A 20,842-nucleotide genomic window follows, 5' to 3' on the forward strand; every position below is an offset into this window, starting at 1 on the left:
CTGTAATGATAAAATAGTTACTATTATCAGATAATAAACAATTTATCTGTTCGAACTGGTATAATATGGAAATATTCATATTCATGTTGTGATTATTAAGTATTTCTTTAGGAAGTTCAAAGTTTTTTTAACTTTAATTATGCTTAATAAATTATTTTTTTTGTGATCGTTATTTTATAAATATTATTTAAAAAATATATGAAGCCTCATGATCTATATACATTTTTTACACCAATAAAATTATAGTAGGTACAACATAGTTTTCGTCTGTTGTAGTACAGTTTATTAAATAGGCAATGACTAATAATTTCCGTCTTGAAGATGCAATTTTAAATGTAAGCATTTAGTAGTTTTTATCATCATAATTTATGCTTAGACATATATTTATTTAAATTTGTAACTTAAGAAGTTAATTAAAGTGAAAAAATTTAATTAATAAAAAGTTATACTAAAATACTTAGACACACAGCCATTGGGGATTGATCAAAAGTATATTGGTAAACATTTAAAAATAGAGATGCAGTGCATAATTAGATCCTAGACGTAAAATCAAAACTTACCACTAGGCCACTGTTTACTTATATTTTATATTTCTATAGGTATAGTGTGTTATATTTTTAAAAGATAATTTATGCATTCTTAGATAATGTTGGAATCATATTTTTATAATGTTTTTAATAATAAAACAGATAAAAAAAATTATATTAAGTTATAGCACTAATTATTATAATATTTAATATTAAACATTTACTATTATAATAGTTATAATTTACTAAGTTTTCATTCTAATTTCAAAGAAACTATTTTTATAATTGATTATTTTAACATTTATTAACTTTAAACATTAAGTAATAATTAATAATAGCCATTATTATTATTTTCTTTTAATTCAATAATTTTATTTAATAGTGTAAACATACTTTTGAAAGTATTCTATGTGCTTCAACAACCATAGATTTAAAAAAATCTATACTAGAAAGAATTCTCAATATACTTCAAGAGTATATTCTTAGAATTAGTGAAAATGATATAAATGAAAATCTAGATAAACCATATATTCAAAATTCAACAAAAAAGTAATTATTTTCTATAAAACGTATTAAAATATGTTTAATTAATCAGATTTTTGAATGGTATATTATACTTCTTAACAAAAATGTCTAAAAAATTGAATATTGTATGAGTTGTTACCAAAGCTTGGAACTAAGCATTTATAAAATTTGTTTGAACCACTTTTGAGACATCCTTTCCCCGTGAAAAATATTCTTGTGGCACTGTTTACAATAAGGAATATTTTTCATTTTGAATCAAATATTAGTTTCTTAATCAGATCTGTTCTAAATACCACCATGCTTATTATCACATATTCTAAGAGTTTCACTCATTTAAATGAAAAATTTTACTTTTTACTTATTATAACAATTTGATATTTTGATAGTATTGAAAAAAACTTAATTTGATTTTTATGTTTATTGTATAATGAAGTTTTTATGAACTCATTTCTAACTATATTTTTGTTCAGCATCTTTGAAAATGTTGAGTTGTGTCATAACCAAATTCCTGATGAACTTTCTAATAATAAATCATTAAATTATATATGTTGCAAGGAAAAAATTACTAGTGAGTATTTGCAAAATTATATATATATATATATTATACAAAATGATTAAATTAATCAAAAACAAAAATAATATTGATAAATTTTTTATTTGTTTCTTTTAGGTCCATGTTTTCTCAATTTATCAATCATTAAGTATTTTTTATGTTCATTCCCTTATATTTAAAGGGTACCAACTTAAATTTTTTTTAAATGGCAACATACATTATTAACTAGTTTATTTATTAGATAATGATCTACCTCTAAAAAAATAACTATTTGCTAACAACTTTTAGATGAGTAATGTGGAAGTTATTTGCATTTAAAAATATTAACTGTATGTGAGACCCCTGTGTTATTATTTTTATCACTAGACATAATTGGGCTTCACTTCTTTCACCTAGGTATAAAAATATTAATAACCCCCAAAATACTGGTCTAAAATTTATTATGAATCAGTTTTTTTCTTAATTGGATCATTATCTAATAATAACATTAGTTAATTTGTATGATCATTTGAAAAAACTATTAAACAAATTAATAGTATTTTAAATTTTTCAACTAATTATGTGGTTCATAATAAAAAAATCACTCTGTATATATAAGTAATTTTCATTATTATTTATTTATATAGTGTAAGACTTCATGTTGACAACTATTATAAATGTTGATATAATTAAAATTACAGCTAGAATTCATTGATTTATTTAATTTTTATATTCTATGGAAGCTAAGCAAATAAAATAAAGAAAATAAAATTTTCAATTTTTTAAAAAGTTGTCACTTAAAAATATTAGAGGTCTTCTGGCAAGTAATGTTTCTTGAGTATGACATAGATATCATACTGTATGTATACAAATGGTCCACAATCATTTGACTAAACTAATAACTTTTGATCTAGTAAATAATTTATATTCAATTTTATATATCTATTTTATGTAATAAAATGCTTGTAACTCAATAGGTACTTGTCCTAAAATTTTTATTGAACCATCACAATTTTTATAAAAATATATAATAAAACATATAACTTTAACATAGTCTAAAAATGCATAATTTATTTTTTTTAAAAGTAACACAAAATATTTAGTAAATCAAAAGTTAGCAGATTTGTCAAAACATTGTGAACATCTATATATATATATATATTGATAGTGAGTTAAGATACGAAATAAACATAAGGAAAAGTGTTCCTTTTGTACAGCAAACTTTTTAAAAAATAATAAATTACCTTGTATTAAGTATATTTAAGATTTTTTTATCTTTTCAAAAATTAACTTTTTACATAACAATTATGATTATATTGTTGGCCTAATATTAATTTTCTTAAATTTATAAGCTATACACAAAAATGATGTTTATAAATGCTCAACTTGCAAATATCAAACTTTTCGAAAAGGTGATTTAAAAAAACATTTAAAACGTCATATGGAAACAAGTAACTATTTTTGTAATTATTGTACTCGAACGTTTTTTGACAAGTATAATTTAGAAAGACATATAAATGCGAATCACACTAAGCAGCAAAAATATTCTTGTTTATTGGTAATAACTTTTAAATACCAATTTCATTTCTCTCTTTATATATTAAAATTATTTTGTTAATTTTAAACATTTTATAGTGTGCCTATACAACTTATCTGTACGATTCTATGAAAAGACATGAAAAAATAAAACACAGTACTAATCCTAAGCAACAATTTATATGTTCTGTTTGTCTTCATGTTAGTGCCACCAGACAAGATATGAATATTCATTCTTACATACATGACCAAACTAAGCCATTTATGTAAGTATAAAATAATTTTAAAAAAATTTTATTTAATTAATTAGTGAAGAATATTCTTTGAGTATGAAAATTTCCTCCAATAGTTATACTTTCAGAATTGTTTAGCATGACCATTTATTGATCTATTTAAGAAAAATTTCCATATAGTATTTTGGAATAAAAAATGTATACAATATATACCTTAAATTATTATTTACTTAACTTAGAAGCAACACACTACGGTTGCAATGTCCTGTGATTTTTGCTTATGTGAATTGATTGAAAATGACAAAGCTGTCAAACTATGATATGGAATGATTTAATAACATACAACATAGTAGATACAGCGCAAGTGGTATTGTGACAAATGTCATTTTCATATGCATGTTGCTAATAAATGCTAAAACCAGACAAATTGTTCAGAACAGTTGCAACTGTCTTAGTGTGTCGTTGCTTTTAAGGATAGCTAATAAAAATAGAAAAATTATGTTTTAAAATAGGTGTGAAGAATGTGGTTCTATGTTTGCTATTAGAAGTCGACTAAAAACTCACCAGAACACTGTTCATAAAGAGCGTAAACATGTATGTTTTTTGTGTAAAAAATCATTTCAATCAATGTCATTATTAAAACGTCATACAGTGATTCATTCTCGTTTTAAACCCTACTCTTGTCCTTATTGTAGCCATACTTCTAACAATCAAAGTAATTTAACAAAACATGTACGTAACATTCATTCAAAAACAAATTTTTCTTATCATAAGTAAGTAATTTTTTACAATATTTAATTATGAAAACATGGTAAAACTGATATTTAATTTTAGATTTATCAATGGAAAATAATTTTGAAATTTATTTATCATATAATAGAATTAAAATCAATTTAAAAATAAACTAGATAAATCTCCTTTCTAAGAAGAAAATGTGTATTATTGAAAAAATTTTGATATCATATCAAGGTATTAATTTAAATTTTTTATTTTGTCTTGTAATTAATTTATATTTTTATACATTATTAACTTAATAATAAATTCTTCTAATACTGAAACCAAAAAAGTATCAAATTATTTTTATCAAATGTCACAAATTTCCCAATTAAGAATGTGTATGTAACACACCTAATTTTTTTAAATGAATATGATACATTTAGAAAAAGATCTTGAGCAAAAAAATAAAAATCTACAGTATATGTGGAATTAAACGAAAGTAGTGAGTTTATTTTTATAATTTTTAAGCATATTGGTTTAAAATATTTTATCCTATAAGAACTAGTATAAATTTAGATTTCTAAAATGAAATATTATGGCCCTTATAATTAAATTTTATTGCAGTTTTTGTTAAAAAGGTTGTTTGAAATTTTTATCTTCTGTTCAAGATGAAGAGATTTCAATACTTCCCTCTCAGAACATTTTTTAAAAATGCCTCTTAATATAATTTATGATTTAATATTAGGTTTCTCACATTGTTCTCACTATTTGCAATAAGAAAAGTATGTGGATTTGTCTAAAAATCATGGGACACACACACACATATATATACATAGTGATATTTTTAGCACAAGTCACTTGATTTCACTTAAAATAAAAATTATGTTAAGAAAATATTTTATATTAATTAGTGTCACATACAGAGTGACTGATTTATCTTGACCACTAAATTTCTTTTAAAATATTAATAATTTAGAAAATTAATTTTTTTTTTTTTTTTTTAATATTTTAGTATTATTTACTTATTAATTTTTGAATGGTTAATTATATTTAAGTCTTCCCGTTAGCCTCCCTAGAATTAAAGTATTACTTCAAATATTATAGTAACTTATTTATTTTGATTATAAATATTTTTAATTAATATTGCCTATTTTACTTTAACTTTAAAATTGAAAAATATTTAACTCATTAGGTAATATAATATATATTGTACAGTAGGTTTGTTTGATTAGACAAAATGGTCGATTTGAGAAAAGTATTCCTGTAGTTTACTTTTTTAAGTATTATACTAGTCCCCTAAAAATTTAACCAAATATCTACAAAGGTATATTAGTTATAAACAAAAAAATTTTATATTACATACTCTTATTNTATAAACAAAAAAATTTTATATTACATACTCTTATTTATTCAGCCTTCAAATGGGGCTTTTCAAATTCAAGCATTGATCAACATCAAGCAATAAAAATGATAATTAATCATTTTCATTGAAAAAAACTAATAATAGGTGTATTAAATAGGTAATATGAATAATATGGGATTACTTCTATCATTTTCTTAATAACACAGATAACTGTTAGATACTATAGAAAAAAAAATTAAAATTTTAAAAACTTATGGCAATGTCTAAAATGTCTCTTCAAAATATCCAAAAAAAATAATTAATTTTTTTATATAATAGAAAATAATTAATGATATAAGTTTAGAATGTAATCAAGTCTGTTAAAATTAATTAAAAAAAAATACAACAAAAGTTATAACAGTTGTCAGTTAAATATGTTCCACTCTATAGACAGAAGAATTTTTTAAATCAATTGTCTTGTTTATTGTATTTGTCTTTCTAAATTCAATAACTAATTTAAATTTCTACACAGATTAAGAAAATACAAATGTAAAGACTATTTTTAGCACACAACTTATAAACTTGACAATATTCTACTACCTATTAAGTACAAAAATTTGCTACAATACTTAACAAATTTCTGAGACCAAATGAACACAATTTGTACAATTGTAAAAATATAAAATCAAAGTAATAATAAAAAAATCACAAATGTTGGAACATACGACAAAGGAATTAAGTCTTAATATTTACTCTTGACATAGAGTAATAAAATAGGTACTAAATCTATGTGTAACTTAAAGGCTTATTAAAAATTAATACAATTTTCATATATTTTTTTTTAACTTCTTCTTCTTTGACTCCATTTTTTCCTTCAACTTCACTATAATTGAGTCCAATTCATTCTAAAATAAATTTAAATACTAATTTAATAAAAAAAAAAAAAATGGTTTGAATGTTTATTACATTTAGTAGTTAGGTTTACACAAAAAATTATTTATTAAGAAGTATATGAATTTTAAAAGTGAAAATATTAAAATTCTATATAAATTATACATTTCTAGAAGAAAATTAATATGAAAGAGAAAATTAGTTTTATTCATTTATAAGGAAATACAAATTATTTACAATTGTTTTTAAATATTAACTTACCTCATCTAAAGTATACATAAATTTAAAAAATTTTAGTTGATTATGCTTTTTTGCTAAAATTTCTATTCCATGTCTTAAGCAATAATCACAGTCTTCGTGTGAATTGTGCACCTAAAAAATTTTTTTAAGCTTTTTATAAAATACATTCAATTAAATAATTGCAATTATTTACCATTGATACATAAAGAATTGAATGACAAACATCACATTCATACTCATCATTTTGCTCAGTTAACTTTGATGTAATTGACAACTGAATACGTTCTGAAGTTTTGAGTCCTAAATCTTCTAGTTGACTTCTTAGTGCTATTTCACAATCTCTCATGTTACTCAATGTATTAAGTAACTATTAAAAAAAAAAGTATACTATATAAAGAATCAACATATTTATTTTTATAGTCTATTCCTATTATATAAATACATTCATGAAAATATATTGTATATTATATTTATAATATACCACTTGAAAGAATCCAAATGTCTTATAATATAGATTATAAGACATCATCACCATACCATCCACAAAGCAATGGCCAAGCAGAAAGTGGAGTCAAAATTGTTAAATCATTTTTTAAAAACCCAGCACAAAGAGGTCGCGTCACAGTAGTAACATTGCATAGTTAGATCAAGTATAATGATATCTGACAGTAATTAAAATCAGTATTATAAAAAACGCTTCAATGTAAATCATTAGATATTGTTTAATTTTAAAAAATTGGTGGATTATTTCAAAAGCTACATAATCTGCTATTTCTTTATTTATATCCTGATTATGATAAAGTATATCGAATGAAAGAGGAATATAAATATTATTTCTCATAAAAAAATTGTATTAATCCATACACTTTTCAATAAGTTATAGCATTATAAAGTTAAAAATGTAAAAAATAAAATCGAGAATTTTTACACAAAAACATCATTTGGTAGCCATTTTCACCATGAAGACAAGTCCAAAGGTCAAATTTTTTTTTTCCATAATAAAGTACATTACATTAGCTTTAATTTAAGATATATATAAAAGTGTCAGACTTTCCAGAACACTTTCAAAAGTTAATTTTTTGTGAAAAAGTTGTCATTTTAAATCCCCCGTGGGCAGGTAAATGGTCAAAATTATAAAAATAAAATTACATTGATTTGATCATTTTTAAAAAAGTTATGACAGTTTTAAGAAAAAAAATTGCAAAAATTATCGATTTTTAAATTTGTAATTTTGTTGGAGATTTCCCCCATTTACGGGGAACGAGGGAACTTTTTTCAATTTTTGAGTGTAATTTCTTCGACTAGATACAATTTGTGATCTTTTGTCATATTATTGAAAGAAATGGTTTGGTGAGAGCTGAGAAAAAGTGGTAACAGACACAAAAAAAACACATCATAGTAAAATTAATACCTTCTCAGCTTTGTATCGAAGCTAATAAAATAATAATAATATAACAATGATCAGAAACTTACCTGCATTAGAATATTATGTGGTGTTCTAGAATCTGTTGACATATTTATAAGGAGTTTCTCAAAAGAAAAAGCTGCTGGTTCGCAGTTTCTTTGTAAATCCTAAATTAATTATGATTAGTAAGATAAGAGTACCAAATTATTAAAAATTAAATTAGTCTCAGAAAAATGTTCTTTAAATATCTCAAACCCGCAACCATGGGTTTAAAACTTATAGGCAACTCTATTTACTGATAGATTAGATCAGTACTTAGATTTACCATCTCCCTTTGAGGTCAGATTAATATCTTATTGAAGGATATTTAAAATTAAGAAATCATCTCTTTAAAAAGAGCCCTTATGGTTTCCTAAATAGACCATAAAAAGTGAGGAAAAGAGATATTAATTATAATTATTTGAAATGAATTATAAATAAATAATATTTGAATTAATTATTACCTGAAAAATTTTATCAGCATTATTCAACCACCCACTTTGTGTAAAGTAAACACTTTCTGATATAACATAACCAGTAGAAATATTACAAGTGTATGCATTTGGCATGACAATTAAAAATTGACCAGGATTTTGAATAGTCCGAGTTAAAGTTACACCATGTTCTAATAATTTAGTTGGAGGAACCATTCCACTATCAGCAGCTAACCATGAATGGTTATTTTTTCCTTCAGCAACAGCTCTAGGTAATAATGTTTTCATAGCTTGTCGAAACTTAGAATTTTCATTACACGAAACACTATACCAAATTTTATCTGCACCAGTATGTGAGTATTCGATCCAAGGTAAACCATGAGGATCTTTATACCAACAACATGCTGAAAATATCATACCCATATGGATTGTTGGTACTGTCATACCCATAACAGGACCTAATGATTTTAAAACTGATGCAGAATTATTTGTCAATACTTTCAAATTCCAAGGATGTTTGGTAAATGTTGCAGTCTTGGTAGTAGGAAAACCATAACCTTCAGTTCCTGAATCAATGGAACCTGATAGAACACATATATGATTTTTTTTTTCTTCTACTTGTTTCCAATAAAATGACTCAACATCTTCTGCTTTAATACTATGATCAGGAAGCTTTGAGTTTGTTTGAGTTTCTTTAAACCACATAGCACTAGTATTACGTGCAACTCTATAGTACGCACTAAGTGCAATGCTACGACCCTAAATAATATTTAAAATAATGATTTTTTTAATTTTACTTATTTTTTTATCTAATAAAATACTTTTGTAATGCAATCATTAATATCTTCATATATTTCATTTTCTGTATCACCTTTACGACATATTTGTTTCCATTCTTTATCAACATCGTTCATTAATTTTTGTCTTTCATCTAAAATTAAAAATTATAGAAAATTATAACAAATAAAAATTTAATAATTTAAGTCATAATTACCAGGATTCAGTGTGTCATAAGGTAACAAATACTTGCAATATATATCATCAAGCTTGGTCACACGATCTTGAGCACTTTTTGGTATTTTCATCAAATCTGCAACACGAGACCACTTATCCAATTCAATTACCTCTTTTAAGCCACCTAGTTCTTGAACTGTATGATATAATCTAGGAAGATCAAGCTCCATTCCTCCAATTAGAGGGGGATTTGATAAAATTATAGATTGTGTTTCCAAATATTTTTTAATAGCAGTCATTTCACGGACATTAGGACCCCAACGATCCATCATCTTATGAACATACTGATTGTATGCTGTGAAGCGCATATCATCACTAACTTTGCATTCAGGCTAAAAAGATAGATATTTAAAAATAATTTAAAAAAATTTTATTATTTATATCTTACCTTAAAACTGGCAGGTGGTACAACTCGACAAATACCATATTTTTGGGCGACTAATTTAATAACTTCAAAATATTCTAAAGGATCTTTAAACTCATCTTCTGTTGGGTAAAAAGTCGGAGCATCCACCATAACAGCACATTCTTCAAAAATGGTTGTCTTGTTTGAAATTTTTTCACTAACTTTTTTTTTAATAACTCGTTTTTCAATCCTTCATAAAAAAATATATATCAATATAAGAAACAGTTACTTAATAATAAATAAAAATTACTTTTTGGATTTCTTTTTATCAGCAGTTGGTATCCGTTTCAACTCTGTATTTCGTTGAGTATAAATTTTTGATTCATCACTGCAATTTGATTTGTTAAATGGAAAAATTTCTTTTGATGTTGTAGGTATGTTTTTAGTAGGTTGAACTAAACGAGTAGTAGGTTGAACAGTTCCAACAGGAGTTGTCTTATTTGAAATTTTACTAACACATAAGGGTTTTATTTTTTGTTCCGATTTTGATGATATAGAACTAAAATTATATTGTAATAATAAAATTAAAGTTAGTTACATTGAATAAATAATAATGAATAAAATTAATTAATGTAAAGAAATTCTAAAACTATTATATGAGTACCTGATTGATATTGTAGAATTAGGAGGTTTTGTTACTAATTTCGCACTCATCACCAATTTATTTTGTGGTCCTTCAGTACCAAGTTTAACTGTAACCCCTTGAATTGATGGCTGAGTTTGAACTCCAGCTGGTAAAGGTATATAAAACAAACGACCTTCTTCATTTTCAATATCTATTGAATTTGTAGAAGATTGTGATTTCCCTTCCATTAAATCAGTTTCAAAATTCACCTATAAAATAAAGAATCAATAATTTATACAAATTTTGCTAAGTAAATCTTATAACATACCGAAATAGATGTATTGGGTGATACAGTTCTTGATTTAATTGGTGACTGAGTCTTATTTCTACGGAACGGAGTACTAGAAACTGGTAAATCAGGTTGAAAAGCATAAACACTCGTTTCATTTTCAGGGGAAAAAGCATCAGAACTGTTTCCACTACAAGACTGAGCAGTTGATAGCCTTCTTTGTTGAAAAATTTTCTTCTCTGGAGTTAGATCATCTTGTGATAAAATATTTACTTCCATAGATTTTTGTTGTTTAGAAAGTCTTTTTTCAAACTTCAGATCATATTTTGTACAGGGTAAAATAGTTGTTTTAGTTAAATAATTTGAGTTTCCTTTTTTATCTGGATCAATTTTAGGTTCATTATGATTAATCAAGCTGTGTTTAGTTTCAATATTTTTTTCTTCAGCCAATGAAGAATTCAGAGTGTCATGAATTTTGTTTTCTAATATTTGTTTGTGATCAATATCATTAGTAGAACAACTGATTTCTGTTTTCTTACTTTGATTATCAATTAATTTTTTGTTAATCCAGGTGTTTCCATTTGGACTTAAACCATTTTTTGGTACTTTAACATTTTTAAAAGCCTGTCTCCAAGAAGCTAGATCTTTTTTTTCATTGGTATTTCTGGCTAAATTAACAATTTTCATAGTACGACTTTCAAAAGTTTTTTCATCCTTTTTGTCATCAGAATATTTTGTATTAATACTTTCAGATGACATAGATAACTTGGTTAATAATTGTTTGTTTGAGACGCATGGTTCATTAAACCTAGGAAGAGCACTACAAATTTCTGATAAAACTGATAAACCATCAGATTGTTTAAACTTAGGTAGTTGAAAACTTTTACTAGAAAAATACTCAGGTATATTAATTTTGACATTATCATTTATTTCTGGACCCAAAACATTTTTAACTGATTCATTTAGTATACATTCAACTTTATCTAACTCATTAACCACTAAATTTTCTCTTTTCTGTATTTTATTAATAATTTCAATTTGATCTGTTTTATTATCAATACAAATTTCTCCTTTTAATGATTGAACATCTATATTTCCTATTTTAGACTTTTTATTTGCTTCTTCAATATTAGGTGGCGATTGTTTTCTCAAAACATTTATGTTAGCTAGCTTTTTACTTTCTATATCATCATTTTCTAAATGTTTGTTTACAAAATTAGCTGCCATTTGTTCTAGGAGCTCATCTTTTGTTTGACTAGCATTATTAGTGAACATTGCAGATGATGGTATCGATTTTTTCTTATTATTATTATACAAATCTAAATTTGTTTTTTTCCCTTTTTGATCTTCTTTTTTGTGTAAATCTTTAGAAGACAAATTATTAGCTAATTCTATGGAATTATTTCTATCAGTTACTCTACTATTAAATTTATCAGTCTTATGTTTAATTGGTTTCTCTTTTCTTTTTTCATTATTTTTTTTAATATCAAGATCTTTTCCACATTTTAAAATAGCACAATCAGAAACTAAATCTTTATGATCTAAGCTACTTTCCGAATTTACTTTGTTCAAACTTTTTTTTGTCTTAATTTCAGTCTTATTCAATTTAATATTTTTTTCAGCTATTTCATTAGAATTAATTACAGATACTTTTTTTGGTTCTGCAGCTTTAGTTGTTGGTGTTGATCTAGATTTTTTGCTATTAATATCTACTTTATGGCCAGAAGTTTCATCATCTTCTGAATCAGTCATTATATAATCATCAAGTACAGTAGATGAGCGACGAGGCCTTAAATTTCTTTTACATGAGCTCTGTTTTGAACGCACCTGTGTAACTGATGGGTGTTTAGTTTTAACAATTGCACTCAACTTTGTTTCTTTTGCTTCTAAAATATAGGTATTAAAAATTTTAAGTATTATATATTTAAACAAAATAAAACAAGATCATAAAAATGTGTATAAATCTTAATAGTTAAAGAATTAACTAATAATAGTTAAATAGCTTTTACGTTAAACAAGTAAATTTATAATTTTAAATTTATATTTAAACATGAATAGTATAGATTATTTAAGTTATTATTCTTGACAATCTTACATGACTATACAGTTCTAAAATTCATATATATCATCAGCTATTAAGGCGCTAACAATGTTACAAACTCAATAAGACTTTTTTTGTTAAAAGCTATACCATTTTAAAAAAATTAGCAAACTTAATACATAAATACTATGAATATTGAAGCAAGTTCTTTATAATAGTGTCATAATAATAATAATAAATTACTGAAAATTATATTGACTATATGAATGAACTATAAGAATGATTATCATTCTTTTACATAAACAATAAAAACTTACAATTTCTGTTTTTTATCATAAATTTTATAAATATAATAAATACTTTACTTACCCTTTATTTTTATATTTGGCAGCTCAGGAAAACTTTCTATAGAAGATGAATCACCTTCTTTCTCATTAGAACATTGTATATCTTTTTTCAACATATCCATGAATATAGTTGCTGCTTCCTTAGTTCTTCTGGGAGGCCTTGAACGGACCATTCTAGACAGAAATATCATAATTATTTAAAGTTTATTTAAGTTATTATTAATTTAAATTTTCAGCTTACATATCAAAACTTCTGTTGTCATTACTAACTTTATGTTTATCAAGAATTATTTTTGTTTCAGTTATATTCCTAGATTTAAACTTAGATGATGCAGTCTTAGTGTTTTTGTCAAATATTTCTAAATTCTTGTTACAATTTTCATGGTGTTTCAAAACTAAGCTTCTGGTTTTTCTATGGTTAGAATTTGCTTTTGAATCATTTTGTTTAATATCTATCAAACTATTACTACGACATTCAACAGTTTTAGATGAACTTTTCTTCCTAGATGATCTTTCTTCAATGTCAGAATCTTTAGATGTCGTTGAAGAGGTTTTGCCCTTACACCATTTACCTTTATCATCTATAATAATTAAACTAATAAAGTAACTAATTTACATATATATATATATTAAGGTGGTTCAAAAACACAACTTCAGATATTTGATACAGATAATTTTGCAATCATTTGTGATACTTAATATATGAATTTGCTTTATTTGATGAAAGGATTCCAGTGAAAATTAAAAGAAAAATGATAGATAAACTGGCTAAAGTAAAATATGATGATCAAACAGACGATCTAAAAATATTTTCATTAAATGCAAAAGTTATTCCTTCATTTATAAACTCTGATCTACCAAAAGACTTTTGGTGAGGTAAAGAAGTATGGGTAAAACCAATTATGAACACTATTTATCTAACACAGCATTAAAGTGTTGATAATTTTTTTCTGTCATGTAAATGGTAAATAGTCATAATATTATTAATTTTATAAAATTATAAAAATTAAAAGCTATTTTTGAATTATCACAGTAATGATAGATTTTAGAAAAAATGTATTAGAATCTTTTTTAGAAACTCGGTCAAGGCTTCATTTGCTGAACGAGAGTTTAGTTACGTAATTAGTCACCATTCTTCTCTCTGACGACGGTCTAACCACCCGTTCCGGAGTATAAATGGTTAAGAAACCTTTTTCTTTGGGAGAGGCCGCTATGGCCCTTAATGGACTAATAAAACGATAAAAAAAATAAAATATATATATATATATCAAAGTTGTTCAGTATACCTCGAAGTTGGTTTATGCCAGGGCCGAATACATTTGGCAATGAATTTGATCTTGTTATACGTCCTTTAAATTTATTTTGTTTACCATCAAGAGACTGTTGCTTTTCTTTATTCTTAATATCATATTTTACTTTATGAGAACTTTGAGTTCTAAACATAAATTAAAAATAATAAATGCTTAATAAGAAATTTACTTAATAAAGAATTATACTTCTGAATTTGAGGCTTGATTTTTCTTATTTTGGTACCATGTCGAAGTGCAAGTTGACGCAAAGTTATAGCTTCTTGTCTAATAGCAAATCTTGATCCAGATCTAACCAAATTACGACCTATAACTGGGAATTATTCACAAATTTAAATAATAAAACATGTAAAATGAAATCATTAAAGTACCTTTTTGTCCAAGTTTTGATAATGGGTATTTAGTTTGAGGAATAATTTGTTTCACTTTCTTTTTTTCATTAGAACCATTGCTAACTTGATTATCAACCAAATTTTTGGTTGGCTGGGTTGAAATACTTTTTTTTCTTTTCTATAGTAATAAATAATTAGATTTATTTTTATATTTAAAACTTTTGTTATATCAATGTTTTATTATTAAGATTGCATAACAAATTTAAAATACCTAATAATAATATTATTATTATTATTATGTAATAATATCTATGAGTATTTAACAATTTTATCAAAATTTGATTTGTATTAAAACAATATATATATATATATGGCAAAATCATTTTTTTTCTAGATTTACATGATCTGGTAATGAAACAAAATTATTTCAATATTTCATTATTCTTAAAATATTTTATGAAATGATGCAGCCTGAAACCAAAGTGTTCACAGAAATATCATAATTTATGGATGGCTGCTGCCTTGTCTTGCTGAAAAAATGTCTTCATTGACTAAAACATGGGCAAATTGCAATGCAGTAATGAGGAAGTAAAGAACCCCTTAAACAAAACTTTTGGAACAAGATTAAAAGAATGTCTGTTTGTAAAAGGTTTTGCACAATTTGCAGTTACAACTACAAAAATTAATATATTTTAATGGAGGTCATTTGGCAAACAGTGTAGAAAAATATTTTTCTTTTTATTGAATATAAAATGGCAATTATTGCATTTATACTTATATTAGCTTAAATATTAACAAATTTATTTCATCAATAATAATTAAATATTGAAATCATACCATTCACTGCTGAATATTTATATTAATAAGGTAACTCGAAAAATGTCTGGAAGATCATTATAATGGTTAAAAATAAGTAGACTGTATCATTTAAGACAACCAGTCCCAAATTATCTGGTAAATATTACCCACATGACTTAAACAAAACAATGGTTATATTGACCATATTGACTTATAAAACTTAAATACTAGTTAATTAAAAAAAAAATTAAATACAAATAACTTGTAAAATTTTAATACTTTTATATGAACTTCAATGCTATTCGTATATAAAATACTAATAATTTAAATACATTTTTTTCATAACTAATTGTAAAAATCCAACATACAACAAAATTACAGTATTTAAATTTCAATAACTAAGAAAACTTAGATAAAAGTTAAATATTAAGAAAATAATGAATTAAGTAATACATTTTTTTTTTCTTAAATAGTAAAGTTTACCTTTCCTGATGCAATTTCTTGAGCTGTAAGTGAACGTTGAGGTTTGTTAAAAAAATCTAATCGTGGAGGTAATAAGCTTGTACCTAAATTTATTGATATAAATAAATAAAAAGAAATATAATGAATATTAATCATACTTTACCTCTAAAACAAAGAAATGTAAGAAAGTCTTCTGTATTTGGTCTTTTGGTAGGAGGTTTAACCACATTATTAGATACTAATGGAGATTGAACTGGTTTTTGTTGTGAGCTTATAGGTATAACTGCATTTTGGGCAAACTTGCGCTGAGCTTGAACTTTGATTCTTTATTGTTAAATGCATAGATTAATAAACAATTAAATGTTTAAGGTTTTGCACATAGACAAACTTTTGGTCTCTTTTATAGTTAATTTATTAAATGTAGTGAAATAACTTTTCTGAAATCACTTAAGACTTATATAATATTACTTATAAAACATATATCAATTTAGTTTAATCAATACAATAAAATATTATCTAGTACTAAGAAATTAACAGTAATCTCAAGTTAATTATGATTGGAAAATTTAGGATTAATAAAGTAAACTATAATAGCACTACAAAGAAATTCATAGATTTCCCAAACTACATTATTAATAAATTCTTACTTTTTTGTGTTTGATTCTATTAAAAAATCTTCTTTATTTTGTTGTTTACGTTTTCTTGTTTCTAAACCATTCAAAGATGACATTATAATGGTACACCAGCTATCACAGTCCTCATACAACGTCTACTAATAGCTCACTTTAGGTCAGCTAAACAATTAAATTCATATACATGACACAAACTATGTGATGAACACATAAGATTAAAGTTAATAGATGGTAAATTTTCAAATGAATTCAATCATAATTGTGAACATTTTTAATGAACGCTATTTCTCCTATAATTGATTATAAATATGATTTAAGTCATTAACATTACTTATAATAATTTTTAAATATTTAAACAAAAAATTATAATTATATAGAAATAAAAATTGCTTCAATCCTAAAATAAAATAACAAAAAAATTCGAACTTTTGTTTACGTTGAGAGATTAAATTTGATAGATTTAATAATAAGTACTTATCTTCACTTGTATTTAAAAAAAAGTGATAAAATATAAAAAATGTGAGTTTAAATGTAGAATGCATTCATACTTGCAATAAAACTCATTAGATGCATTGAAGAAAATTCGGGGTATATCCACCACTGTCGCGCTGCAGCAACGACAGTATAAATAATTGAGTATCATTTCAAACAACTATCTTAAAGTAATAATAAACTAAAGACAAAAAAATTAAATAAACGTATATAAAAATAACAAATTGGATAATGAATGATTCAGTGAAATTAAATAAAAATTAAATTTTGTCTCTGAAAACATAAACACAAGACATGCATTTACACATACACACACAATACACATTAAAAATAAAGGCACACACGCGCAGAGAATTTAATGATAAAAATGTTTTGTTCCTGTGTCGAACAGGCAACATGGACCAGGCGACGTTGCCGTTATATGGTGTCATCACCATCCTGTGTAAACAAACGGGATGCGTCATAGTTAGATCTAAATATGATGGACAATGTCCTGTCAGTTCAACTTGACTACTGGACAAGAAGTGCAATGAGAATATCAAAATTGTGCTACTTCAAAAATATAAAAATTAATTTTTAAAAGAAAAAAAAGTATTTAAAAATAGTATAAAATATAATAGCTTCATTATAGTAATGTTAACGAATAAAAACAAACTAGTAATAGGACCAGATATACAAATAAAAAATAGGATTTTCTCTTAAGACCCCATCAATTAATAGTATACGAAAATTTACTCACTAGGGCCTCAATAAAGCACATATTTGATGTAACATTAAATGTTTAAACCGAAAATTCATCATTAATTAATTTTTATTCGTATATTTTCTGAATGAACTTCTATTAATTTAACTATTATTCTGCCTAAGCATAAATCTCAGATAATTGCTTACAAACAATAACTATCATACTATAAAATTTTAAGTATAATTTTTGGCTTATAATTTTCATACTAACTATAGTCAGTTTAAACTTTTAGGGTCTGATGCAAGAATAATTTTAACGTCCTAATTTAAATTCTTATGTAATCGCTCAATGAAAAATATAAATTAATTTGTTTATCGTAATTTTAGAAGGTGATTACTAGTGATGAGTACTTTTCCATCACTGTCGTAGTTATCTATAAGACAACTTTAAAATTACCAAAAATAACTTTCTCGAGAAATGCCCATCATTAGTAACCACATCATAAAACTCACAAATTAGCCTTTGTTACCAATATTGATCATAGAAGTGAAAAATCAATACTTTTCAGTTTCTAAAATGATATAACATTTTTATATGTATGTATTGTATGTATAAATATGAAATATTTCAATAGTTTTCCTTCACTCTTTTATATGTTTTTGTATAATAACATATAGCCAAAAAAAGTACTTATACTTATACTTATAAATCTATTTTCTCAATTGTGACACTGGTTATAAGCCAAAATTTGATGACATAATTGTAGTCAAACGCAATGTTGGGTAAGTTACTTACTGGTTACATTTAAAAATTAACTACGTTAAGTTTCTAGTTATAAAATAATGATGTAATGAAATTGCTATTTCGTTACTTACTCAGATAAGTAACAAATTATATTAGTATATATATAAAAAGAAATGCATTACAAAATAGTTACAATCAATGGCATAATTAGAAAATAATTTCGGAGAAGGGATTACTATTTAACAATTTTTTTGATTGACCTTTTATTGCTTAACAAAATATTTTCCTCTGCATTGATTAAGACATCAATATATCAAAATGTCAACGAGTTAAAAGAAAATGTCATCAATCAATTTTTACTCTGCGTCTCTAAAAAATTAAAACACCGCTAATTGTATCGAGGGGGGGGGGTTACAACCTCTAACTATCATTTATCTGATCAAAAATGGTGTTACAATGTATATTCAAACTTAAATGACTCTTATTAGTCTATTTTTTGGATGATACATGAAATCTAATTAAACTATTTTTTTCAATTTCAAAAATGATTTAGAATACTGTCACATAATTTATTTTTAGGATTAAAGAAAGTTATTACAAAAATATTGTGGTTATAACGAAATTTTGAGCTTTTCGCATTTTTTACTATTTATAGTTATGCTAAAAACATATAAATTAAATTTTTGAAATCCTTATAAAATGTCCCAAAATCATGAAAAAATTATAATTATAGGTAAAAGCAAAATAAAAAGTTATAAAAAAAAGTTCAGCTTTAATTTTTGTAAAATGACTGTCAAAATTGAAGACCAAATATAGTGAGTTAAACTTAAGATATAGATCTCAAGTATTTGTTAAATAGAACCTATGCGAGTTTCACATAGAATTTTTCGGTTAAAATAATTTTTCTTTTTGAATAATTAATTACGTAATTAACTGATTTTCACTAGTTATTAATTTTCTAAAAAACTAGAATCAATCAGAAAATAAGGTCAGATTTGGAATATTGACAAAATTCTATTCAGAGTCTACTAAATATTATTTGACTCAAAAGTGTCTTACAGAGTAATAAGAGACGTCATTTCAGATTATACGTGACTAGGACAAACTTTGGTCCATTACTTCACAAAACCAATCACTTCGCTGTCGATTTATCCCCATATTAAAATTGTGTAATTTATCAAAAGTTGTTGAGGAAAAACAATTTTCTTATCAAATAAAATGTTAATTTCATGATAAAAATTTAGATTTTTACTATGTTTTATAGATTACATTTAAATGACCCAATATGACTCAGCTTAGTATCAGTATATGTAGACCGTTTTGAATGTGTACTGAAAATTTATATAGAGACTAATATCCCAGTTACCCATACCCAAATTGATAAGCTTAAGTGGAATCGTATATTTGTAAATAAGCATTTTATTAAATAACGTATTAATCTATGCCATTACTCAAATAATTGTAACTTAGTTAGAAATACTTTATTTGGTAAAAAGAATAACTGAATTACTAAGACATTACTTCAAAAGTTTCGTTATTACTGAACACTGTCATAACATGAAATTGCTAAAAAGACAATAACGAGTTAAACATCAATTCTTATGGTAAAAATGGTTCAAAATTATAATATTAGCGTTAAAACTGATATTTTTGAACGATTTCTCTACAAAACAAAATTTTTCTGAAAATGAAATTTTGTATTATGTAGGTGAAATTTCTTTTATTTATATTGGCTCTCCTGTAAAATTAGGAAAATAAAGTTAGCACATTTGTCATACTACAATTCCCATTAAGAATTAAATTTAATTCAAAAATGTTTTTGAATGTGATTTTGTGACTGTTATGTAATTTTTATTGCAAAACTGATGATTTGTATTGCAGTTAAGAGGTGCTAAAAAAATTAACACTATTCTGAAATTAGGATTAAATCATTAATGGTAAACAATTTTTGCATAACTTATTTTGACTCTAATTATAATTTTCAGTTTAAAATTATTCATAATTCCTTACTTATATCTTATTATAATATGCTTTATGAAAATTGTATAATAAAAATTAATTATTATTTACTTATAAGAACTAAAAGTTTGATTTAAAATTTTTCCCGGGTGTTCACAATTTAATCAATTAACTGAAATTGGTTGTATTTTTGCTGTTTAGTACCCTTAGACAGTTTTCACCATTCTTTTAAAATACAACATATAAAGATATAAGAAAAAATTGAGTAATTTTAGCTTCGATGCGAAGCGGAGAAGGTATTAATTTTACTATGATGTGTTTTTTTTTTTTTTTTTTTTTTTTTTTTTT

At 24.5% G+C, this 20,842-nt stretch overlaps 2 protein-coding genes across 6 annotated transcripts; one reads left to right on the plus strand and one right to left on the minus strand.

Moving 5' to 3' along the window:
- Nucleotides 1-73: 73 nt before the first annotated feature.
- LOC126903322 (gastrula zinc finger protein XlCGF42.1-like) lies at nt 74-15,500 on the plus strand. 5 transcript variants are annotated; one of them, XR_007703459.1, is made up of 8 exons: nt 74-335; nt 910-1,076; nt 1,523-1,620; nt 2,937-3,142; nt 3,220-3,386; nt 3,866-3,947; nt 4,049-4,126; nt 15,117-15,500. XR_007703459.1 is itself a non-coding variant. In XM_050681467.1 (7 exons), the coding sequence occupies exons 1-7, from the start codon at nt 297-299 to the stop codon at nt 15,124-15,126; spliced, it is 948 nt and encodes a 315-aa protein (XP_050537424.1). In that variant the 5' UTR covers nt 74-296; the 3' UTR covers nt 15,127-15,497. The 5 variants fall into 5 exon arrangements, 2 of the variants coding, with proteins under 2 accessions (XP_050537424.1, XP_050537423.1); XR_007703457.1 differs by lacking the exon at nt 15,117-15,500 and adding exons at nt 4,188-4,322; nt 4,816-4,834 and having other exon boundaries at nt 3,866-4,126; XR_007703458.1 differs by lacking the exon at nt 15,117-15,500 and adding an exon at nt 4,188-4,389.
- LOC126903304 (uncharacterized) lies at nt 5,761-17,448 on the minus strand. The gene is made up of 20 exons (XM_050681435.1): nt 17,163-17,448; nt 16,630-16,776; nt 16,146-16,306; nt 16,004-16,086; nt 14,762-14,900; nt 14,580-14,703; nt 14,370-14,518; nt 13,325-13,664; nt 13,106-13,257; nt 10,735-12,581; nt 10,446-10,675; nt 10,092-10,340; nt 9,824-10,031; nt 9,416-9,767; nt 9,243-9,352; nt 8,452-9,180; nt 8,017-8,115; nt 6,737-6,910; nt 6,565-6,675; nt 5,761-6,317 (listed from the first exon to the last, which is right to left on the minus strand). The coding sequence occupies exons 2-20, from the start codon at nt 16,710-16,712 to the stop codon at nt 6,240-6,242; spliced, it is 5,418 nt and encodes a 1,805-aa protein (XP_050537392.1). The 5' UTR covers nt 16,713-16,776; nt 17,163-17,448; the 3' UTR covers nt 5,761-6,239.
- Nucleotides 17,449-20,842: the final 3,394 nt, after the last annotated feature.

The sequence above is a fragment of the Daktulosphaira vitifoliae genome, unplaced genomic scaffold (genome assembly GCF_025091365.1).
Source record: "Daktulosphaira vitifoliae isolate Bord-2020 unplaced genomic scaffold, ASM2509136v1 Scaffold_3, whole genome shotgun sequence".
NCBI lineage: Eukaryota > Metazoa > Arthropoda > Insecta > Hemiptera > Phylloxeridae > Daktulosphaira > Daktulosphaira vitifoliae.